The 20,230-nt window shown below is 33.3% G+C and overlaps 1 protein-coding gene and 1 long non-coding RNA gene across 8 annotated transcripts in view; both read left to right on the top strand.

Annotated features, from left to right (window-relative positions):
• Positions 1 to 20,230, top strand: part of sd (TEA domain transcription factor 1 homolog scalloped) — a 221,931-nt gene that overhangs the window by 180,002 nt on the left and 21,699 nt on the right. For all 7 annotated transcript variants that reach the window (XM_070110208.1, XM_070110209.1, XM_036362384.2 and 4 more), the window contains exon 4: positions 1,230 to 1,368. In XM_070110208.1, the coding sequence (XP_069966309.1) occupies positions 1,230 to 1,368 (139 nt within the window). The remainder of the gene's footprint in view (positions 1 to 1,229; positions 1,369 to 20,230) is intronic.
• On the top strand, positions 12,345 to 13,718 carry LOC138857460 (uncharacterized). Its single transcript, XR_011396552.1, has 2 exons — positions 12,345 to 12,776; positions 12,843 to 13,718. It is a non-coding gene; the product is annotated as an uncharacterized lncRNA (long non-coding RNA).

Here is a 20,230-nt window from a genome sequence, read left to right as displayed (position 1 = left end):
GTAAAAATTAAAATAATTTTCACAGTTTCCATTTTACCTTTTACCTTTAGTTGTTGTCGTTGCGACAGAAAATATTTCTAAATAATTTTGAAAAAATGCAACAAGGAGTTGTCACTCTATGACCGGATAAAAATTCTGGTCCGTTCTGGTTACGTAGATCCATATGTCGTAGGAACGGTAATTGTTTACCGGTATTTGTGATGACCCGGATGATAAGCAGTTGAGCTGCCTTAAAATAGTTGTTAAGTGTATTTTAATTTCCAACGGCCTTCACTGTCACCTTGTTTTGTCGAAAAAACGAAACGCTTTTTTAAATCATGATTATGAAAGATTATAGTGAGCGAAAAGCTCACTCCCACAGCTATATATATTGTTAAACAAAACTATTTTTCAATACTCTATCTTTACGAGCTCTTCACGCCAACGGTGCATTTTTCTTATTTTTTTATTTATTTACACGTAGGACTTGGTACTTATTACGGATCTTACTTTCCTCCTCCTTTCCTCCTACATGATTACTAAGAGTTCTTATTATATTTTAAGTTATGGCAAGGGCCTTTATGGGGTTTGTACTACCTTGATGTGTCTTTCGTTGGAACTTATTCCAATAAGAAGTGATATTTGAAAGAAATTCGAAATTAATTTCGAAAATATTAAGTTTCTATGTTCAGAGAATTATCTCGTTTCATTATTATATTTATGTCAACAACTTGCTGCACTAACGCCCATTGTGCTGTAACTGATACATAAAGAGAGCGTATGAGAGCAAAGTAGAATGACTTGCACTTTGCATCAATCAGCAACCATTTTAATATAATACATGCATACATAGTAAATACTACACACTCACAGCCATAAATACATATGTATATGAACAAGAGTTGCAACACCAGCGTGTTTATGCCACGCTCTTCCGAATATCCTTGCTTCATATGTGCTCTTATAAGCGTATATACAGTTGTGCTCGTATATGCTTGCCCTTCATTAATGTCAAAAACGATTATGTAGCAAAGGGTCCTGTTTAATGTGTAAAGTGCACTTTCCCACACATTAAATGCGCCTTTGTGACACTTTTTATGCTTCAGAATTGAAAAAAACTAAAACAAAGCACTGTTCAATGGAACTACATGTATACAGAGAATATAGGTATATTAATATATATGTACGTGTGCATATATTTTCATAATATTAAATGTATTGTAATTTTCACTTTTTCTCACGTTTTGCAGGACGAAAAGGATCTCTCCTCTGCCGATGCGGAAGGTGTTTGGAGTCCGGACATCGAACAGAGTTTTCAAGAGGCTCTCTCCATATATCCGCCATGTGGTCGACGAAAAATCATTCTATCCGATGAGGGTAAAATGTATGGTAAGTAAATGAAAAAAAATGTACATACATTTATGCTTATAGATATATTGTATATATAATTTGAAGAGTATATATGTATACTTGAATTAAAATTAAATTGAAAAAAATTTTTTTTAATATTTCCTTATAAAGAAATTCATAAACTTAATATGCAATTTCAAAACAGAGTGTAAACCTTGTATAAGAGCGATTATATTTCCTATTTTTCAATTAAGCTAATTCTCGAACTATTGATTGCGCTTATAATTTATTTCGAGATTGTCACCTAGTTAGACTAAAAACTTCGTTTTTTAAATAAAAACCTAATTTTATTGAAATGTTCGTCTACTTTTAGGCACAAAGTGATTTATTTTTCTTTTTGGCTTTAATTTATACCACAAACTTCAAAAAAAAAATTTTTCAAAATATTGCTTTTGATTTTGAAGAGACCCCAAATCGTCTTGAAATCCTTTTCTACTACAAAAAAGTCCGCGAAAAGTACTTCACCTAAAAATATGCTTATATTTTCGACCAAAATTGCACACCAATTGCATAACTTCACTAATTCTCTTCCAACAAGTGACGTCAGCCCCACCTTCACACAAAAATCACAAATTTCTCAAAGATATCACAGCTCTATGCCACAATAACTTCAAAAGTACTAAATTTTGATTGTGTTTTGACAACTCAAGTCACATAATTGACACTTCGAATCGTCAAGAGCTATTGAGACGCGAACAAAAACAACCATCACTAAAACTCTTTAGAGGCGCTGAGGCGCTGAAAAAACGAAAATTATACACCACGCACAACAAACCATTGCACGTCGCCGCAATGAGCGATAATCCACTTTAAAGCAATTATAATCTCTTTGCTCTGTCATAATCTACAATAAACTGTGCCACTTACAAACACTTCAGATTTTCTCGTTTTATTTTTGTGTGTGAAATTCGCCAATTTTCCAGCACGTTCCACGCTTTGCTGGCGGAAAGCAGCAAAAAAGCTGCAATCACAGCAAAAACACTGCTCGAGAAATCTTGAAAAATGCGCGCACAAATACAACAACAACGATTACGTGTATGGCTCAATAACGGATAAAAAGCAAAAGAAAGAAAACATTAAGAAGAAAAATAAAAGCAGCAGAGTGATCTGCCAAATGTGGGCAGCATGTAGTGAGCACTAATGCGATTACAGCACATTTCCTCATTTATGCGCCTATTTACTATTTGCACATATACATTACACATATACATGTACGCTTGTGTTTTTGTGGTGAAGTATGAATGTGCTTAACAGCGGGCAAGTTTTGTGCTTAAATCGCTTACAGCATCCGCCTACAGGCTGCGCCGATTCTGAACTCACAACAGTACACGGCGTGGATCAGTGCCCAGTCAGTATTCACTGACTTGGTTCGTGGTATATATGTATGTATATGTGTTGATAATCACAGTAAATCTAACAGCAAAGCAATTTCAGACGCCTACGCAGATCATGCCGTAGCAATTGGGTAAAAAATATTGTGGAAAAAAATAAATTCGAACAAAGCTATGTATATGACATAAATAAAATTTAATTTAATTAAATAAATAATAAACAATAAATATAAAAAGGTGAATGAAAAAATAAATTTAAAATGAAACTTAAATTAAAATTAAAGTTGAAATTAGAATTAAACTTAAATTAACATTAAATTTAAATTTAAATTTAAAACAAAATTAAAATTAAAATTAAAATTAAAATTAAAATTAAAACTAAAATTAAAATTAAAATTAAAATTAAAATTAAAATTAAAATTAAAATTAAAATTAAAATTAAAGTTAAAATTAAAATTAAAATTAAACTTAAATTCAAATCAAAATTATATTTTAAACTAAAATTTAAATTTAAATTAAAGTCAAAATTACAAATTAAAAACTAAAAATAAAATTTCAATTAAAATTATATAGAAATTTTAAACTAAAATCAAAAGTAAAAATTAAAACTAAAATTAAATTGAAATTGAAATCAAAAATATAATTAAAATGGAAATAAAAATAAACGTAAATGTAAAATTAAATATATAAATTAAAATTAAAGTTATAAGAGAGAATTAAAATTAAAATTAAATTTCAATTTATTAATTAAAGTAATATTAATATAAAACAAATTAAATTTAAATTAAAAATAAAAATACAATTAAACTCAAAATCAATTGAATTTAATTTGAAATCAAAAATATTATTAATATTATAATCAAAAGAGAAATAAAAATATATGTAAATGTAAAATTAAAATTGAATATAAATTAAAATCATGATTAAGATTAAGAGAATTAAAATTAAAATTTAAATTTAATAAATAATATATATGTAACATAATTAAAATTAATATTAAAAATTAAAAACTAAATCAAAATAAAAAATTAAACTTAAATTAAAATCAAAATTATTATTAAATTTAAAATTCAAATAGAAATAAAAATATATGCAAATTTAAAAGTGAAATTGAATATAAATTAAAATTAAAATTAAGATTAAAATAAATCTAAAATTAATTATAAGTTAAAATCTACAATATATATAAAAAATTAAAATTAAATTAAAACAACAATAAAATAAATTAAACTAAAGCAAATACAAAAAAATAAATTAAAACTAAAAAATAAGCAAAAATTAATTTGTAATAAATTAAAGTAGAATTAATAGAAATGAAGTTAAAAGAAAATAAAATCGAAAAAAATAAAAACTATCTATACAATAAAAATAAAATTACAATTAAGAAATAAATATAATAAAATGTATATAATAACATACAGTAGTAGATATTAATTGTAAAAAATTAAAAGTAAAATGCAAAATTAATTACTTGAAAGCATTTTTATTTACAAATTATTTTTTATTTGCATTATTTAATGAGTGAGTTAAAAAGTTCAAAAAATCAGAAATGAATGACAGTTTTATAAGTATATCCTAGGTACTAAAATAATATCAATGCTACATATATATGTACATATGTACGAGTATATGCAATAAAAAACGCTTCACGCATTCAAAAAGATGTAGACGTAAAGACAGTGAAAGGCGAGAAACGGGCTAAATGTCTGAGAAAAAGAATTCACGACAAGAAAAGGCAACATAATAAACACAAGAAGTAGTGGAAAGGAAATGTGTGGGTGTCAAGTCGCGAAGTTGACTGCGATTTGAGGCGAGTTCAGCAGGCAGCAGTTATGAATAAATGCACTTTTGTGTGTATGTATGTGCTTATGTGTATGCGTGTTGCATAAATGTGAGATATGGTTTTATGAAATACTCGCAGACTTCGTTGAATGGCAACCGGGAAAAACCGGCCACTTGAGGCAACGGTATACATATGTATGTAGGTATGTTGTATGTTTCTGCATGACCGATAGTTGGGCGCAGCATTTAATGCCTGCCTCAAGGCGCAACTAAATAGCGTAAATCTGCAACTAAATTGATAATTTCAATGAAGGTTTTGCAGTTTTATTTTGTTCCTTTTTTTGCCTTTTATTTTATCGTTGCACTTTGGCGTAGTTCTGTGTGCTGAGAATTTTCATGAATGAAGAAGAGTGATTCTTGTACTTACATATGTATGTATGTGAGCAAGAGCCTCCGGAGCAAATAGGCTTGCGCATCCTTAGCGATAAGATCTTTGTATGAAAGCATTGAAAGCTAACTTATAAACGGTTATGAGTTAAAGACTTTGGCAATGGGTTTTAGCTGCAACTATTGCAAGCAACTTAAATTTTAAATTAATATATAAGTATAAAAATAATGTATTTCATTAAAGATATTAATTTCATTAGTTTTTAATTTATGGAGGATGACAACACTTAACAATAAAAAAATTTCAAGAATAAATCGTTATATCGTTATAATTTATTCGACTACTTTAATCGTTAGCAACGCCTTTTTACAAATATAAAAATATGCAATTTAATTGGTTTGATCCCAAAACCAATAATTTGTTTTTTTAGACAAGATGGCAACACTTCACAATAAAAAACTTATCAAGAATATTCCAGTACCCTGCACCATAAGAAGTACTCTAATTTATTCAACTAAATTAATTCAATAATTTTAAAAAAGGTGGCAACGTACTTTTTAAATTAAGTAGGTTTCTTCACAAATCCAATACATACGAGTATACTCTTACTCATATATATACGTATGTACGTATTTCACTTAACTTATCACTTTTATTAATTTTTGTTTTAAATGCGCTGGCAACCCTTTTTTAACCGATTATAAAAATTATGTTTCAACATTTATACTACGCCATAAACATTACCACATTACAATTACAACAATTTCTTCGACTCAATTAAATAAATTATTTTAAAGGGTGGCAACTCACTCAGTCAACTCTCATTAATACAACTTTTTTATGGAACAATTATATGTAAATAAATTATAATCTATTTAATTTACAATGTGTATGTTTATTTTTGTCCATATTATATGCATGGTTTCAAGCTTTTAGGTCCACTATTTTTCAAATCTCTGAAAACCGCCTGACTTAGCAAAAATAATTGCCTACTGATTGCCACTTTAGCTACGAGTAAATGACAATTTTTTCACTTTTGGATAATTTCTCTGCACCGCTCTAGCGCATTAAGCAAACCACATATGTAAATCTGTATATTTGTTTGTATGTACGTATATCTGTATATCTCTGCTATCTGTCGCTTGTCGTCAGTCAGCGTTTTCTATCGTCCATCATCGTCTACGTCTCGGTCTGTGGCAGTGTGTCGACACACTTAATGATACATTTTATGTCAAGCTGGCGTAGCAAAAGCGACTGGCAGGCGAAGCGTTGACTTTTGAAACAAACGCCGCCAACGACATTAATGCAACACACACATACCTACATACACACAAACCTATATACATACATACACACATGCTTGTGTACTTGTGTGTGTATTTTGCATACTTTTTCTCAGAAAGCTTGCAGCGAACAGATGGGTTTCAAATCGACTGCCACATGAGGAAACAAAAAGAGATATGCGCATGTGTGAGTGGGTGTGTTGTATGCGTCTGTTAAATGCAACAACATTGCAAAGAACAACAAAAAAACATAACCACATGTAATCGTGATTTATTTGTCATGCAGAAATTTGTCATTTTCTGCAACAAATGCATGCGTCCACACACGCACACACACATTTATTACAAGCATTATTTCATATGTCTTTCTATTTCTTCATATTTCACTTTTTGTTTCAATTTTTTTTCGCAATTGTCGTGTATTAATGAAGTTTACTTAAACTTTACAGTTATATGCACATAAGGTGTACATACTCACGCCTCCAACGCGAAGGTGGTCGCTTGACTTGGAGCTCATCTAGCCAGCGCTAGATGCTAGCTTCTCCTGCTTGCTGGAGCTCCGCGTGTGGCTTAGCAACTGTTTGCTTGTATGTATGTGTGTAGGCTGGTAGGCTGTCCATAATGATTTCCTTACCTCGATAAATTACTTGCATTCATATTTGTATGTGTATGTGTGTGCATATTCATACTTGTTGTCTTATTGACCTCAGTAGCTCGGCTTAAACAGCACTTACTTGTAATGTACCGTATGTGTGGCAAATTATGACAGTCAAATGGCGTTGTGTAAATACATTATGTTGATTGCTTTTTGAGTGAGTTATCTCGTTGTGATTACCATTTCCTGCTTAAATGGCATATGTAGTAATTTTCTTTTCTGAGTTGGTCTTAAAATAACCAAAAATGCATTTAAGTCGATAAGTTGTTGGTTTTATGATGTCGAAAAAAGTTTTTTTAGAATTCTAACAAATTCCGTCGCTATGCATTTTTTTAAATTTTATTTTATTTATTTTTTTTCAAAATAATAAAAAAGCAAAAGAAATATTTTTACTTTCTGTTATTGTTAATAAAAAAATTTTGTTGAATTTTTAAAATTTATCTTTTTATTTTTAATAAAAGTTATCATAAGCTTAAAACTCTTACCAATTCGAATTTTAAAGCCCTTTTAACGAAATGTGATAGATTGTCAAACTATTTTACTTTATGTGAAGTTGCATAGAAATAAACAATTTTTTTTCAAAAAAAAATTTTTTTTAAAGTATTTTTTTCAAATAACATAGAAATCAACAAAACAAAATAGTTTTTAAAAAATATATTTATTTTTATTTTCATTTTATGTTCGAAGAAGAAAAATACTGAAAAGAACAACGAAAATTGCTTAATCGAATTTAGAGACATTTTGGAACGAGTTCTGGTTTTCATTAGCCAAACCGCTTATGGTGAAATTCAAAGTAATACTTAATGACTAAAACCACTGAATATGATTAATATACTGCTTTCTTAAGACTGCTGTGCAAACAAAATATTTTAATATATATTATAGACAAAATCTAACTAAAAATTTCGGATTTCACTTATACGATCTTCTTATTGAACTATTTTTTGCAAGCTGCTGTTTTGAAAACTCCTTCTGCTGTCAATTTAAAAGGAATTATGCATTTTTTTTTAAATATTTTTTTAAAACAGAAAAGAAAATTGCAAAAAGCTGTCAAAATATCACAGTCCTGAGCTTTCAACTAAGCTCCAATTTTGTTATGATTTCATTTTTTCTATTTAAAACTTTGGATTGCGTACAATCAGTGGCCCAAAAATACATATTTGTTAAAAAAAATATTTAAAAATATAAAAAAATTCAAGGGGCGGGCTTTTAGGAAGTAAAAAAATTTAAGTAGCATTTGGTCGAATCGACAAAATCTAGCTATATTTGAGCTAACAAAAAAATTTCATTACATGATTCTTGGTGCTAGGATCACTTTTTATTTACAAAAAAGTCTTGAAAGTCTTACTTAAAAAGTCACAGAATCGCTAAGTTAACCCAAAAGTAAATCGATATGTCACTAAGATTGCAAGGTGAGCGAACCATTCAAAGCACAGTGAACTAGAGCAATTCATATTTGCCTATCAAACTTGCGGTCCAAGTGGATTTACTACTTCAAAAACTACCTTCTTTTGTCAAATAAACTTGTGCGCATATATTCCACAAGCCAACCTTAAGGATAACACTGACATTTTTAAATGTTCACCGAAAATTTACTTCAATAACAAACTTAGTTTAATGACCATTACGAATATGAAACATAAAATGACAGAAAAAAAAGCCGCTTTATAGCGTACAAAGCTTATAAATTGATATAAAAACCTCAAAAATCAATCTCAATAACGCAGAAAAAATTTGTTTGAAGGATAATACCAAAACATTTTACTTTTAACAAACCTTACCCGCTGCAAGCAACTTAATTTTCTCCTTGTCTCTCTCTCTCTCTACCTCTCTCTTTCCGTTTCTGTGTGTATTATCTTATGTTTTTTTTTACTAAAGTACCGTTACACTTTAAATCACATTTCCTTAGTAGCTTGTCATATTTTCAACATAAAAACCGGCTTAAAATGCAAAAACAAATAAAGAGAAGATTTGAAGCGCCTAAACACAAGCTAACACATACTTACTTTCATATACAAATATTAATATATATTTATATATATGATAGATATGAGTGTCTGTGCACACACTAACATCGACCGCAAAAGGAATGTCGAAAATGCTAAAACAAAACTTTTGATATACGCGCACACACAAACGAAGCACATGCGCCCACGCCCTCCAGCTGCAACTACCCAAAATCAAACATCAAAGTTTTGCCAAAACCAATAACAACTGCCAGTAAAACTTAGGTGGGGAAGCGGTGTAGGCGCAGTGAGTTCCGTTAGGTGCTTAGGTGTGTATCAGGCAACGCCTTGCGTTCACCTTACACGTAGAAAACTACTTAGTCGTTAGGTTAGCTGCCCCTGTCTGTGTGTGTGTGTGCGTGAATTTGTCAATTGAAATTACATATGTTACTCATACGCCACGTAACACGTACACCTATGTATGTATGCAGCCCGCAAACTCAAACCACAAGCAACTCGACACGGCAAACAAGAAACGGAGCCACACGTCCGACCACTGAAATATGGCAAAGACAAATATGCCAAAGTAAAATATGCGTAGGTTGACTTGGCCTAAGGATATGCCTCCGATCTAGAAGGTATGGCGCATACAAAAATTAGTTTGTGTGTATGTCTCTAGTTGCCGTTGACTTGACACACGTGTATTCCCAGGTATTTATCAAAGCTTATATACAAACCAACATAATTACATACATACATATTTAACTATATATGCATGTGTGTGTGCTTGTGTGGCTTTTGATTTCACTTTGGCGCGTAACGGTAAAACCCTTTAGCCATAGCTAACCGAATTCGTTACTTACGAACATATTTGCTCGGGCGTCGACAACAGCTTAAGACAACCAAATACCAACTTGGTACTACATATTATTAATTTTGCATGTTGGATGCCAAAAATTTCATAATAATAATCAACCAGAAGCTTTGGCTATACACCAGCGTTGCAGTGGAAGGTATGCGTTCACACACATACACACAAACTGTTGCAAATACGTGCGCATAATGCATATGTATATGAATACAATAATAATTTCTCCTTCACCGCTTAAAGTTTGTAAGTTTGTATGTGTGCGTGTGTCGCATAACTTTGCAGTTTTGTCTTTGAGCTTTGTGCCTGCGGGACTATGCCAAGAAATTAATAAAATATTTGCAAACATAAGTATTTAAAGCTTCTCCTTTCGAGAGCGTACTAGGCGCTTTAGTGTAAGTACTCAGGTGAATAGCTGGAGCGCGGTAAGGTAGTGGCATAGAGGCTTAAGCAATTTATGACATTATTACATATATTTTTGTATAAAAATTTACACTAATAGTAATAATGTTTTGCTTAATGATTTATAGAAATTTTTGTTGTGTTTGCTCGATTCAAAGTCGGAAAAAATATTTTCAGATGTCATAAAAAATTTGGGAAAATACGAAAATAGGTTACAACAAAAATGTGTGTATATTTCTGATACCAAATTTATTTAGAGAAAATGGATATTCACATGTATATGCAGTTGCGCCTAAAAGTTGGCATCTCAAATTGAACTTTAAAAAGTTATAAGACATACTTTTGGGCGACCTTCTTATCATATATTGCTACATACACCCAAATGACTTGCGCTTATAATTTCTATTATTTAATATGGTATATATTATTATACCCTGAACAGGGTATATGAAGTTTCCAAAAATTCTGAAACCCGCAAACTAGTCCCTCAATTTTATGAGATATCAATCTGAAATTTCGCGCACGTCCGTTGCTCGCCAAGCAGCTGCCTATTTGTCGGAACCACTGATGTCCGATCACTATAGCATATAGCTGTCATACAAGCTGGCCGATCAAACTCAAATCCTTGTAAGAAAACTCTTTTGTTTGACAAGATATCTCTACGAAATTTGGCAAAGATTATTGCCTAAGGCAGCGATACAATCTCCGAAGAAATTGTTCAGATCAGATCACTATAACATATAGCTGCCATACAAGATGACCAATCAAAATCAAGATAAAGATATTTTTATACTACTTTATGCTAAATAAATGCGCCTGTAAAGGGTATTGTTGCTTGGGTGCAGTCGTAGTTAACGTTGCCTCTTGTTTTCAATTATTTTAGGTTCTAAAAATTTTTATTCCCGATATTTTTTTTTTTAAATTTTTATAACTTATTTTTATATATAAAACTTTTTATGGCTAAAGGTATGTGATTTTTTAAATTACAATTTTTCTTAAAATATGCGCTTGAATGTGTTATATGTTATATATGTACATGGACATATATTCCCGGTCTGAACTATAGGTTCCGGATAAAATTTGCATCTTTCTTTCTCAGGTTTAATATCGCTTTTATTTTTCAAAAAGCATCAATTTTTTGTAATTTCAAGTCAGTTTTTAATACAAAATTTCTTCTTTTTGGGTAAACTTGCAAAGCCTTAAATATATTAATTAATTATTTTTATATTATAATGTTTCGCTTTGAGCTTAACACAAAAGTTTTGCCTTCCTTTTTTTGGGTGTAATACCAATTTTATGTTATAATATTTTCCACAAACGTGATACATAAATAGCCAACGCCGAAAAGTATGCTGCTTTTAATGTGAAATGTCACATCTTTAGTCGAGCTTTCAATGTCTCAAATGTGTTAAATTTTAAATAATTTATTTTTTATTACCTTTTCATCCGAACGCGAAAACTTTTTATTTATGTATGTTTCAATTTTTTGAACTTTTTTTTGCTTTTAAGCTCGCATTTTTCAATCTTATAGAACAACAACATTTTAATTAAGCTTTTCTACTTCCAAACTTCCAAATTTCTTTCGCCTAAAATTAAAAAAAAATGGATCCACTTTTCCCTCACACACATTTAATTCACTATAAAATTGAAATACGCTTAATCTACAATTCCTAACTCCAAACTACACACATATGTATGTATATTCATCATATTCATAGACGAAAATGCAATAAATCCTTCTTTTGTTGCGCCAAAGTGTCAACCCGTTCAGCATTGTTGACAGTTTAACGCCAATAAGTATGCAAATCCCTTTTCGGCGCTACACAAGGCGAGTAATAGAAAAGTTCACACATACACACACACACACCCGCACATGAGTAAATATAAATGCGAACCGCAAATTGTTTGCCGAAATATGCGCCCAAGCATATTAGTTGCGCTCAGACAGCCTGTCCACAACGAACCAACGAACAACGCACGGCTATTTGCCGAGTATTTAACGCCAAATAAGGTTAAACAAATAAACAAACAATTTGCCAACAACACTCACACATTTATAAGTACTTAAAAGCTGACTCATAGAAAGAAAGTTTGCAACAATAACTGCCAAGTTTACTTGCCCATATGTATGTGTGTATGTACATATGTATGTGACATAATGAAAATAATTCTTTGAGCTACTCTCACTCCCACTCCACCAACTTCGGACTACCAAATGCGCTCACGTTAGCTACACTGGTTTCATATACTCAATTCTTGGTGTAAATTCAATAATTTCGTGATATATCTATTATATAAAAATAAGTCGGGTTTTCCTTCCTGACGCTATAACTCCAGAACGCACGAACCGATTTCCACGGTTTTGTATTCGTTGGAAAGGTCTCGGGCTCCGTGAGGTTTATAGCAAAGAAAATTCAGGAAATATTTTAACAGAAAGGCGGGAAAATCTTTTTTCACTACAGCGCCATCTCTGATACATAGCATGTACTACAAACCAATATTTTAAGTAGATGGCGCCGGTGCGTGATACATTGTTTGACAGCTACTCATTGTTCTCTGCTCAATTAATTTCATGTGACAAACCGGTATTGTGTTCACTGTGAAATTGTGAAAAATAAGTTATTCGTTCATTACAATTGGAACTAACATTTCAATTGGAAACCATCAAATCAATCACGTGTATTGTGCAAATTTTTATTCAATTTCAACAACAGGCATTTGTCTTTAAGGTGGTAAGTTGAACTGTATAAATTATGTGGAGCGTGCATTTGAGGTTAAATTCACCACTCTATCCATAGCCCAAAATGCCTAGAGGACGACGTGCCAACATCGGCCGCCGCACAAGCATGCAAGCCAGCAACACGTGTGATTGAGACAACGCGTGAGCACACGAAGATCATTGGCATCATACAATCGCTTGGCATTCCAATCTGATCCCACTGCGAACTACAGTGATGATGCAAACTTAGATATTGGACCAATGACGACTATATGCCGATATTGCAATGCGCTAAAGTTCAAAAGAGAAACGGCTGGATTGTGCTGCGCAAGTGGAAAAGTCAAACTGGATCCATTACTTACACCACCACAGCCACTGAAACCATTGTTCGATGGAAGTGATCCCGATTCCAGCCATTTTCTTCAACACATCCTTGAATACAATAACTGCTTTCGCATGACAAAAAAAAACACCATCACACGATCATAAGTTACACCGTATTCTTCAACAAATGATTGTTTGCAATTACAGATACAAGGACAAATATATCATTTGCATGGTTCAATGGTGCCAACACCAGATGAACCGCATAAATTTCTGCAAATATATTTCATTTCGTCGATGGTCGATCAGCTGAATGAGCGGTGCAATATACAGGGAACACAACAGTTAAAGAGACGAATTATTGAACAGTTGCAAGCATTTTTTCACGCTAATAATGCTGTGGTTAATATGTTCAAAACAGCATTGGAACGAATGCCATCGGATACGCACAAATTTGTCAAAATGCTGATTGTACCCCAACAGGTAAACATGTGCGAAGATTCAATGCACCCACCGTTAATGATGTTGCTGCAATTATTGTTGACAGGCAGACGTTGCCAGTAATTCCCCGTGGAACGGCTGCAGATGAATTGAATGCTTGCCTGAAGGCATCACCTTTATGGACCACTAATATGAGAGTTCAACTTCAAAATGATCGAATTGCTGCACAATTTTCCAAACAATTGTTAGCTGTTGGAAATGGAAAAGTCAGAGTTGATGCGACATCTGGATTAATTACTCTTACCAACGACTTTTGCCGATTTGTAGACTCTCAATTAGCTATTTTTGAAAATGTTTTCCAAACCATTAGTGCGAATTATCAGAATTATGCTTGGTTAAGTCAACGAGCAATTCTTGCCGCAAAGAATAATGATGCACAGGCACTGAGTTTCACCATTCAATCAAAAATTGCTGGCGATTTGGTGACATACAATTCCGTTGATTCCATAACAAATCCCGATGATGTAGTAAATTATCCAACGGAGTTTTTGAACTCTCTGGAGTTACCAGGATTTCCACCATATAACTTGCAACTCAAAGTTGGTACAGTTATTATGATATTGCGTAATTTGAATCCGCCGCGACTTTGCAACGGTACTCGATTTTCGGTAAAAAGACTTATGCCGAATTTGATTGAAGCAACCATTATTAACGGAAAGTACGCAGGTGAAAATGTATATATTTCGACTGATCTTCCGTTTGACTTCAAACGATTGCAATTTCCAGTTCGCCTTGCGTTCGCAATGACAATTAACAAGTCGCATGGCCAATCGCTTAGTGTTTGCGGGATAAATTTAGAAAATCATTGTTTTTCACATGGGCAGTTATACGTTGCGTGTTCACGAGTTGGGAAACCATCCGCTTTGTTTGTGTTAACGTCAGACCAAAAAACAAAAAATGTGGTTTTCCAAAGAGCACTTCAATGAAACGGATAATTTGCGGACACGTATAACGCTTCGATTCAGTTTTTACTTTGGATCCACTTTCATTTACTTAGAGAAGTTCAACTAAATAACACTTCATTTTTCATTTCAAATGAAATAAAATTTTTCCTTTCCAAATATAAAACAAAAAAAAAATGTTCTTCATCTTTTAATCACCAAACGAAATATTACATAAAACAAAGCCATCTGGTGGCGAAACGGGGTTCGCCAGGTTTGCTAGTAATAGTATAATTAATAATAAACGTCCCACAGCTTATTGTTTACTGGGCTAATCCACAATCGACGATCACACCTAGATATTTCAATCAAAAATTTTCGATGTCTGAACCTGTTAAAAAAACTACTAAGACAATTTTTTTTCGATACCAGATAGTTTACCTATGTATATGAACGAAGAAATGAGAGTGAAGGTATCTCGACCTCAAAAGCGACAGAATAAGGAAGAACTTGTAATGTTATAATTCTTTTCCATCCATCTATCAAGACAACTTTGATAATTATAAGTAGTATCAACAAAAAAACCAAGCAGTTCACTAAATAGAACAGAATCCATTTCTAACGATTATATTTACATTGAAACCATATATCTACAAGTACAATATATTAAACTACAAGTTTAAGCTTTTTTCTTCTCCAAATGGTGTTGTTTCATAGCAGCACTGAGCTTGCAGTTACAAAATTAGTTACTTCATTTTTCGAAGAACCTCTTTCAGATCACTGAACTAAACATGAATAGTTTTTACTTAGTAAACTTGAGTAAAATAGTCACCAAAGCCCCTCTCTGACTTCAACTATTATATTTGGACTTAAAAATAGAGCTATCTTTTTCTTATTTCAGTATTTGTCATACAAACCTTACAACAACACTTGAATTGTACTTTGCTCCTATTGAAACAAGTGTTGCATTAGCTCTCCAAGTAGAGATCAGTTTCCATAGGATTCTTCTGATTTCGTAGCCGACCTACGAAAAAAGCTGTCTGGTGGTGGGGAAAATTTTTCTGCTTAAAATTATCTTAAATCCAAAATCCAAAAAAAATATTATTACCATAGATGATTACAGGTTATGATCGAATGACTAGTCAAAATTTTAATTTTTGACAAAATGGCGGCTTACCAAAACCAATTGGTTTTTTATAGCAAAATTTATACCTAAGATTGTCTTAAAAAATTTAAATTATTTTCAAAAATCTTTATCTTTTAATCATTACCTAATAAATGTATCTAAGAAGGTCGTGATCATCGGTTCAGCGTTTCGGAGAAATTTTCTCAATGACTCTGATAGCAGCGTTTCGAGACAAACGCGTTTAAAGTTTTGGAAGCCGATATAATTAACTTGTAAAAGTCTTACAAATACGCTGATATCTCCTAAACTATTTACCGGATTAACTTCAAACTTTTAAGAGAATTTTTAAATATATCTGCATTCGCTATGTATTCAAAAAATAACTTCGTTCAAAAAAGTTATTTTTTGAAATTTACAAGTGTATAAAACACCTTCAGAAGACAACAGTAAGCTTTTACAGCTGAAACAAAATTTCAAATTTTCAGAAGTGAACTTTTAACTTCCAGAAAAGAGTCTCAAAAACCATCAAATACTAGTATGTAACGAATAAAATTCAATACAATTTCAACTCAAAAAATTAAAAATAAGTATAATAAATTAAATAACACTTATAATAGCATTACTAGCATATATTAACGGAAAAAAATTTTGACATAAAAAATCTGCAGACAAACACACTGTGCTGCTCATTCATACTGCACGTATGAAGAGAGCAAATCGCCGAAGTCAGTTGAACAACAAACTCTGCCGACAAGCCAAAACGCAAGTTGCAGGAAAACAGCAAATATTTTATGTGAAAAAAGAAAAGGAAATTGTTTGCACTTTTTCTCTCCAAAAAACAAAACAGAGACACCAAATACCAGAAATAGAAAAATTGGAGAAAAAACAGAAAAAAAACCCACCGCTTAACGGTCGCACAGCAGACGACCGAGTTTCGTAATTTATGTCCTGCAGGATATTGTTTTCGCTTTACAAGCGCTGCCAAACAATGTAGACGCTCGTCAGCATGTGTGCTGGGCACAACAACAAACACACACGTACAAATACTTACTTGTAGCCTTTTGGCCAAGTAAGAGCGGGCAATAGCAATAGCAAGTGTAAGCAGGAGTGAGCGCGTGAGAGGGAGGGCGCTGCAACAACAAGAGGTACTACCTTACTCGCACCAACTTTTGCCATATTTTGTTTTGAAAAGTAATTAATTTCCGCCGCCCCCCGACAGCTGGCCAAGGCATAGCCGACACACTCTCGCCTGCACTCCTGCGCTCTCTTGCATACATAAATATACACACATGCGAAAAGACATATGTGTGTATTTGCATTAGGGAGATTGTGCGGTTTTCCGTGCGCACTCATACACACGCACACACACATACACTTGTATAGGCGCCTGGTGGCACAAAGCTCCGGCGACCGCAGAAACAATATTCCTGTGTAATTGTCTGCTTGTGGATTGTGTTGTGTCCTTTTGCGATTTGCTGGCAACGCACGCAACACCAACACCAACGGAAATAACTATAAGAACAACAAAAGCCACAACAACAACAAATAAGTGGTAAAACAATTGTCGGCGTAGGGCCAATCTTCTCAGTTTGCAACCGTACTTGAGCCTTATGTGAGACGCTTTTGTTGTTGTTAGTATTGCATTTGTTTTTGTTATTGTTGTTTATTACTAGCGGCACTTTTATTGTTGATGTTGCTCTACTATTGCAACATTTATTGTTATTCTTTGTCGGTTTTACCGCTGTCACTGTGCTTGTCGTTGCTTTTGTTTTTAGATTTGTATTTGCAGTTTTCTTTTTTGTTTTTGCACTGGCTTCTGTTTCACCAGCAACGCTGTCTGTCGGCTTTGCCCAAACAGCAAGACGAACGGCAGTTGTTGTCAAAGTTCATTGCAAGCAAACTTATTACACAAATGTAAGGACGCACGCGGGTAGAGCGGAGCGGTCGCAGGGGCAGACGGTTGGTTCGTTTCGTTGGACAACACAAAGCTAGCTGCTTGCATGTTGCTACAAACCATTTGAGCCTGCCAAAATGGTAGCCAAATCGACTTTTACATTTAGGCCGGTGGCACGCGGGAGGCGAGCATTTTAAAGGCACTGTAGTGGGCAGCCCGTTGTCGCCACATTTTTTGGTGTTTAAATGAAATTTCAAGCAGTTCGTATATAAATGGAATTTCTTTACTAAATGTCATGATAAATAATTATTTATCATGTATTTACCGTTATCAGAGACATATGAAGGTGTAAAAGGGGAAATTTGTGGGTTGAATATCATCATTTTGTGAAAATTGTTATGTAAAAAGAAAGCCAATACAACGCATCAATTCAAAATTTTTAAATTGAGAAAATTTTTTTTCTAGCTTGTTACAACCTTTTTTAATATGCGTGTGAATTTTCATCTCCAAATGTTAATTAATGTGTGTTAGGCAGCTGTTCGATTATGACTCGAAAAGTTTGTATGGCGATTTTTGCCATGGAAAAAAAAATTAACAAGGAGTTTACCGCAATTTTTTTGTTTTCAATGGAATCGCGGTTAATTGTTGAAAATATTGCAGAAGTGTTTTGGGGAGTCTACTTTATGACGAACACAAGTATTTTAAGGGCAGAAACCATTTAGTGAAAGTCGTAAAATCATCTATCTATCACATGACAGACGTCTTTCCACCGCTCTTAATGATGACAACATCGAAAAAGTTAAAGAATCAATACTTGAAAATCGTCGAGTTGTCAACAGACAGATTGGAGAATGAGGGAGACATAGATTCTAAACATCCCTTATGGTGGAACTCAACAAAAAGCGTGTCAATAATAAACTGATACCAAAGGACCTGCATCTTGAATGTTTTGCTAAAACGACGTCGAGTAGTGGTCGCAAAAGAGATACTTGGCAAGATAACTCCCCAGCTACATTCATCACACGCATCATTACTGATGACGAGATGTGTGTGTTTATGATTAGGACACCGAAACTGTCCAACAATCTAGCGAAAGGGGCTTCAAAAAATGAGCCGAAACCGAAAAAAAACAATTTTTTTCAGTTCTATAAAGAAATGTCTATAGTAGTCAAAGAGTGAGCCTCTTTTTGAAATTCAACCAGAGTGCTTAACCTAACCTACTAGTCAGTAGTATTCAAGCTGAAAAATCATTGTATCCAATAATACCATATTAATATGCTTGAATAATAAAAATGTCTACAATTTCTTTGTTGTTCCATTACTTTTTACTTCTTAGAAGAGCTGTAATCCAAATGATTCGTCGATAATTATTTAAGAAATTACACAAGAAATTGCTCTTAAAGCAAAAAGTAGGACCTTATAAATTTTACAATTAACGAGTTAACTGAGAACACTAAAAGATATCTTCGTTTCGCCATTTCTTTGCTCGCTAAACAAGAGCTCTGCTTTAGTCAAATAAAAAACATCAATTAAGATTAACTGAAATCTCCTCTGGAATTTATTCTTTCAGTAATTCAAATGTGCCAAATTCTGAGCTTTATTTTTCTGTCAACAAGTTGATAGTCGGGGGACAAAATTTTAATATTTAAACCACATTTCAAGAATCAGCTATAGAAATCAACTCGATAAGTTGTGGATCAAAATTCATCCGAGAAAACTCTTAAGTTTATAGAAGTAGTATTTTCGCGCAGTGATTAGAGGCAACTTAAGCTTTGTAGAACTTTCTGATTACCGAAAAGTATTCAGACACCACAAATATGTATGCGAGCAAGATCTTTGAAACAAGAGCTAAAATAAACTCAACTCCGGATTTCCTTCTGAACAAAAGCACCTTAACCCTTCTGCCGGCTATTTACATTGGATTTAGTGAAATTTACAAAATAGATAATGAAATTAAGCTTACATTTCTCAGACTTGCAAAACTTAAGCCATCGAAGTACAATACTTCAGAGCGGCAAAACTTTTACACGCTACTCAGAGTGTCCGCAAAATTTTTCTAATTCGCACTTTTGCAGCCAAAATTATTTCACACTTTCGCACCCGCGCCGCAGGGAGGCACCAAGCATTGCATATTTTCGGGTTATGACGCGGATGCCATGTGTGAAAACCAAAGCCGAAGTCAGCGATGAGTAGAGGTGCACAAAGGGGAGAGAGAGGCGACAGTTAGGGTAAACAATATGCACATACATCCATACACATGCACTTTGGTGCGATGGTAAAAGTTGTTTGTGTCGAAACCTCAGCACCTCGGTCACGATGCGCGGCTGGCGAACTTTCACTGCGTCATTGGCCGCCATTATTTTTAATTATTACATTATAAGCTGGAAAATTCTTGATTGCCGAACAAGTGCCGCGGCAAAGAGCCATAGATGATGCAGATGTGTGTGTGTGTTAGTGTGTTTTCCTATGTGCTGCCACCGCAATGGCGGTGAATGGCAGCCGTGCAGTGATTCATGATGATGACGAGCAGTTGACAAGCCACAACACAGTGCTTTTGTATGTGTTATATTAGATGTGTGTGTGTATGTGTGTGTGTGCGTGACATTATTTGGCTTTAATGACGTTATCGTTGACATAAGCGCCACACCAATTCATTTGAGCGCATAATTCTTGTTGGCTCTCTCAACATACATACATACATGTATGTATATATATACACATACACTCACACCTGCACATTT

The sequence above is a fragment of the Bactrocera oleae genome, chromosome 5, assembly GCF_042242935.1.
Source record: "Bactrocera oleae isolate idBacOlea1 chromosome 5, idBacOlea1, whole genome shotgun sequence".
Taxonomy (NCBI): domain Eukaryota; kingdom Metazoa; phylum Arthropoda; class Insecta; order Diptera; family Tephritidae; genus Bactrocera; species Bactrocera oleae.
The sequence above is the reverse complement of the archived record's forward strand: the minus strand, read 5'-3'. Positions and strand labels throughout refer to the sequence as shown.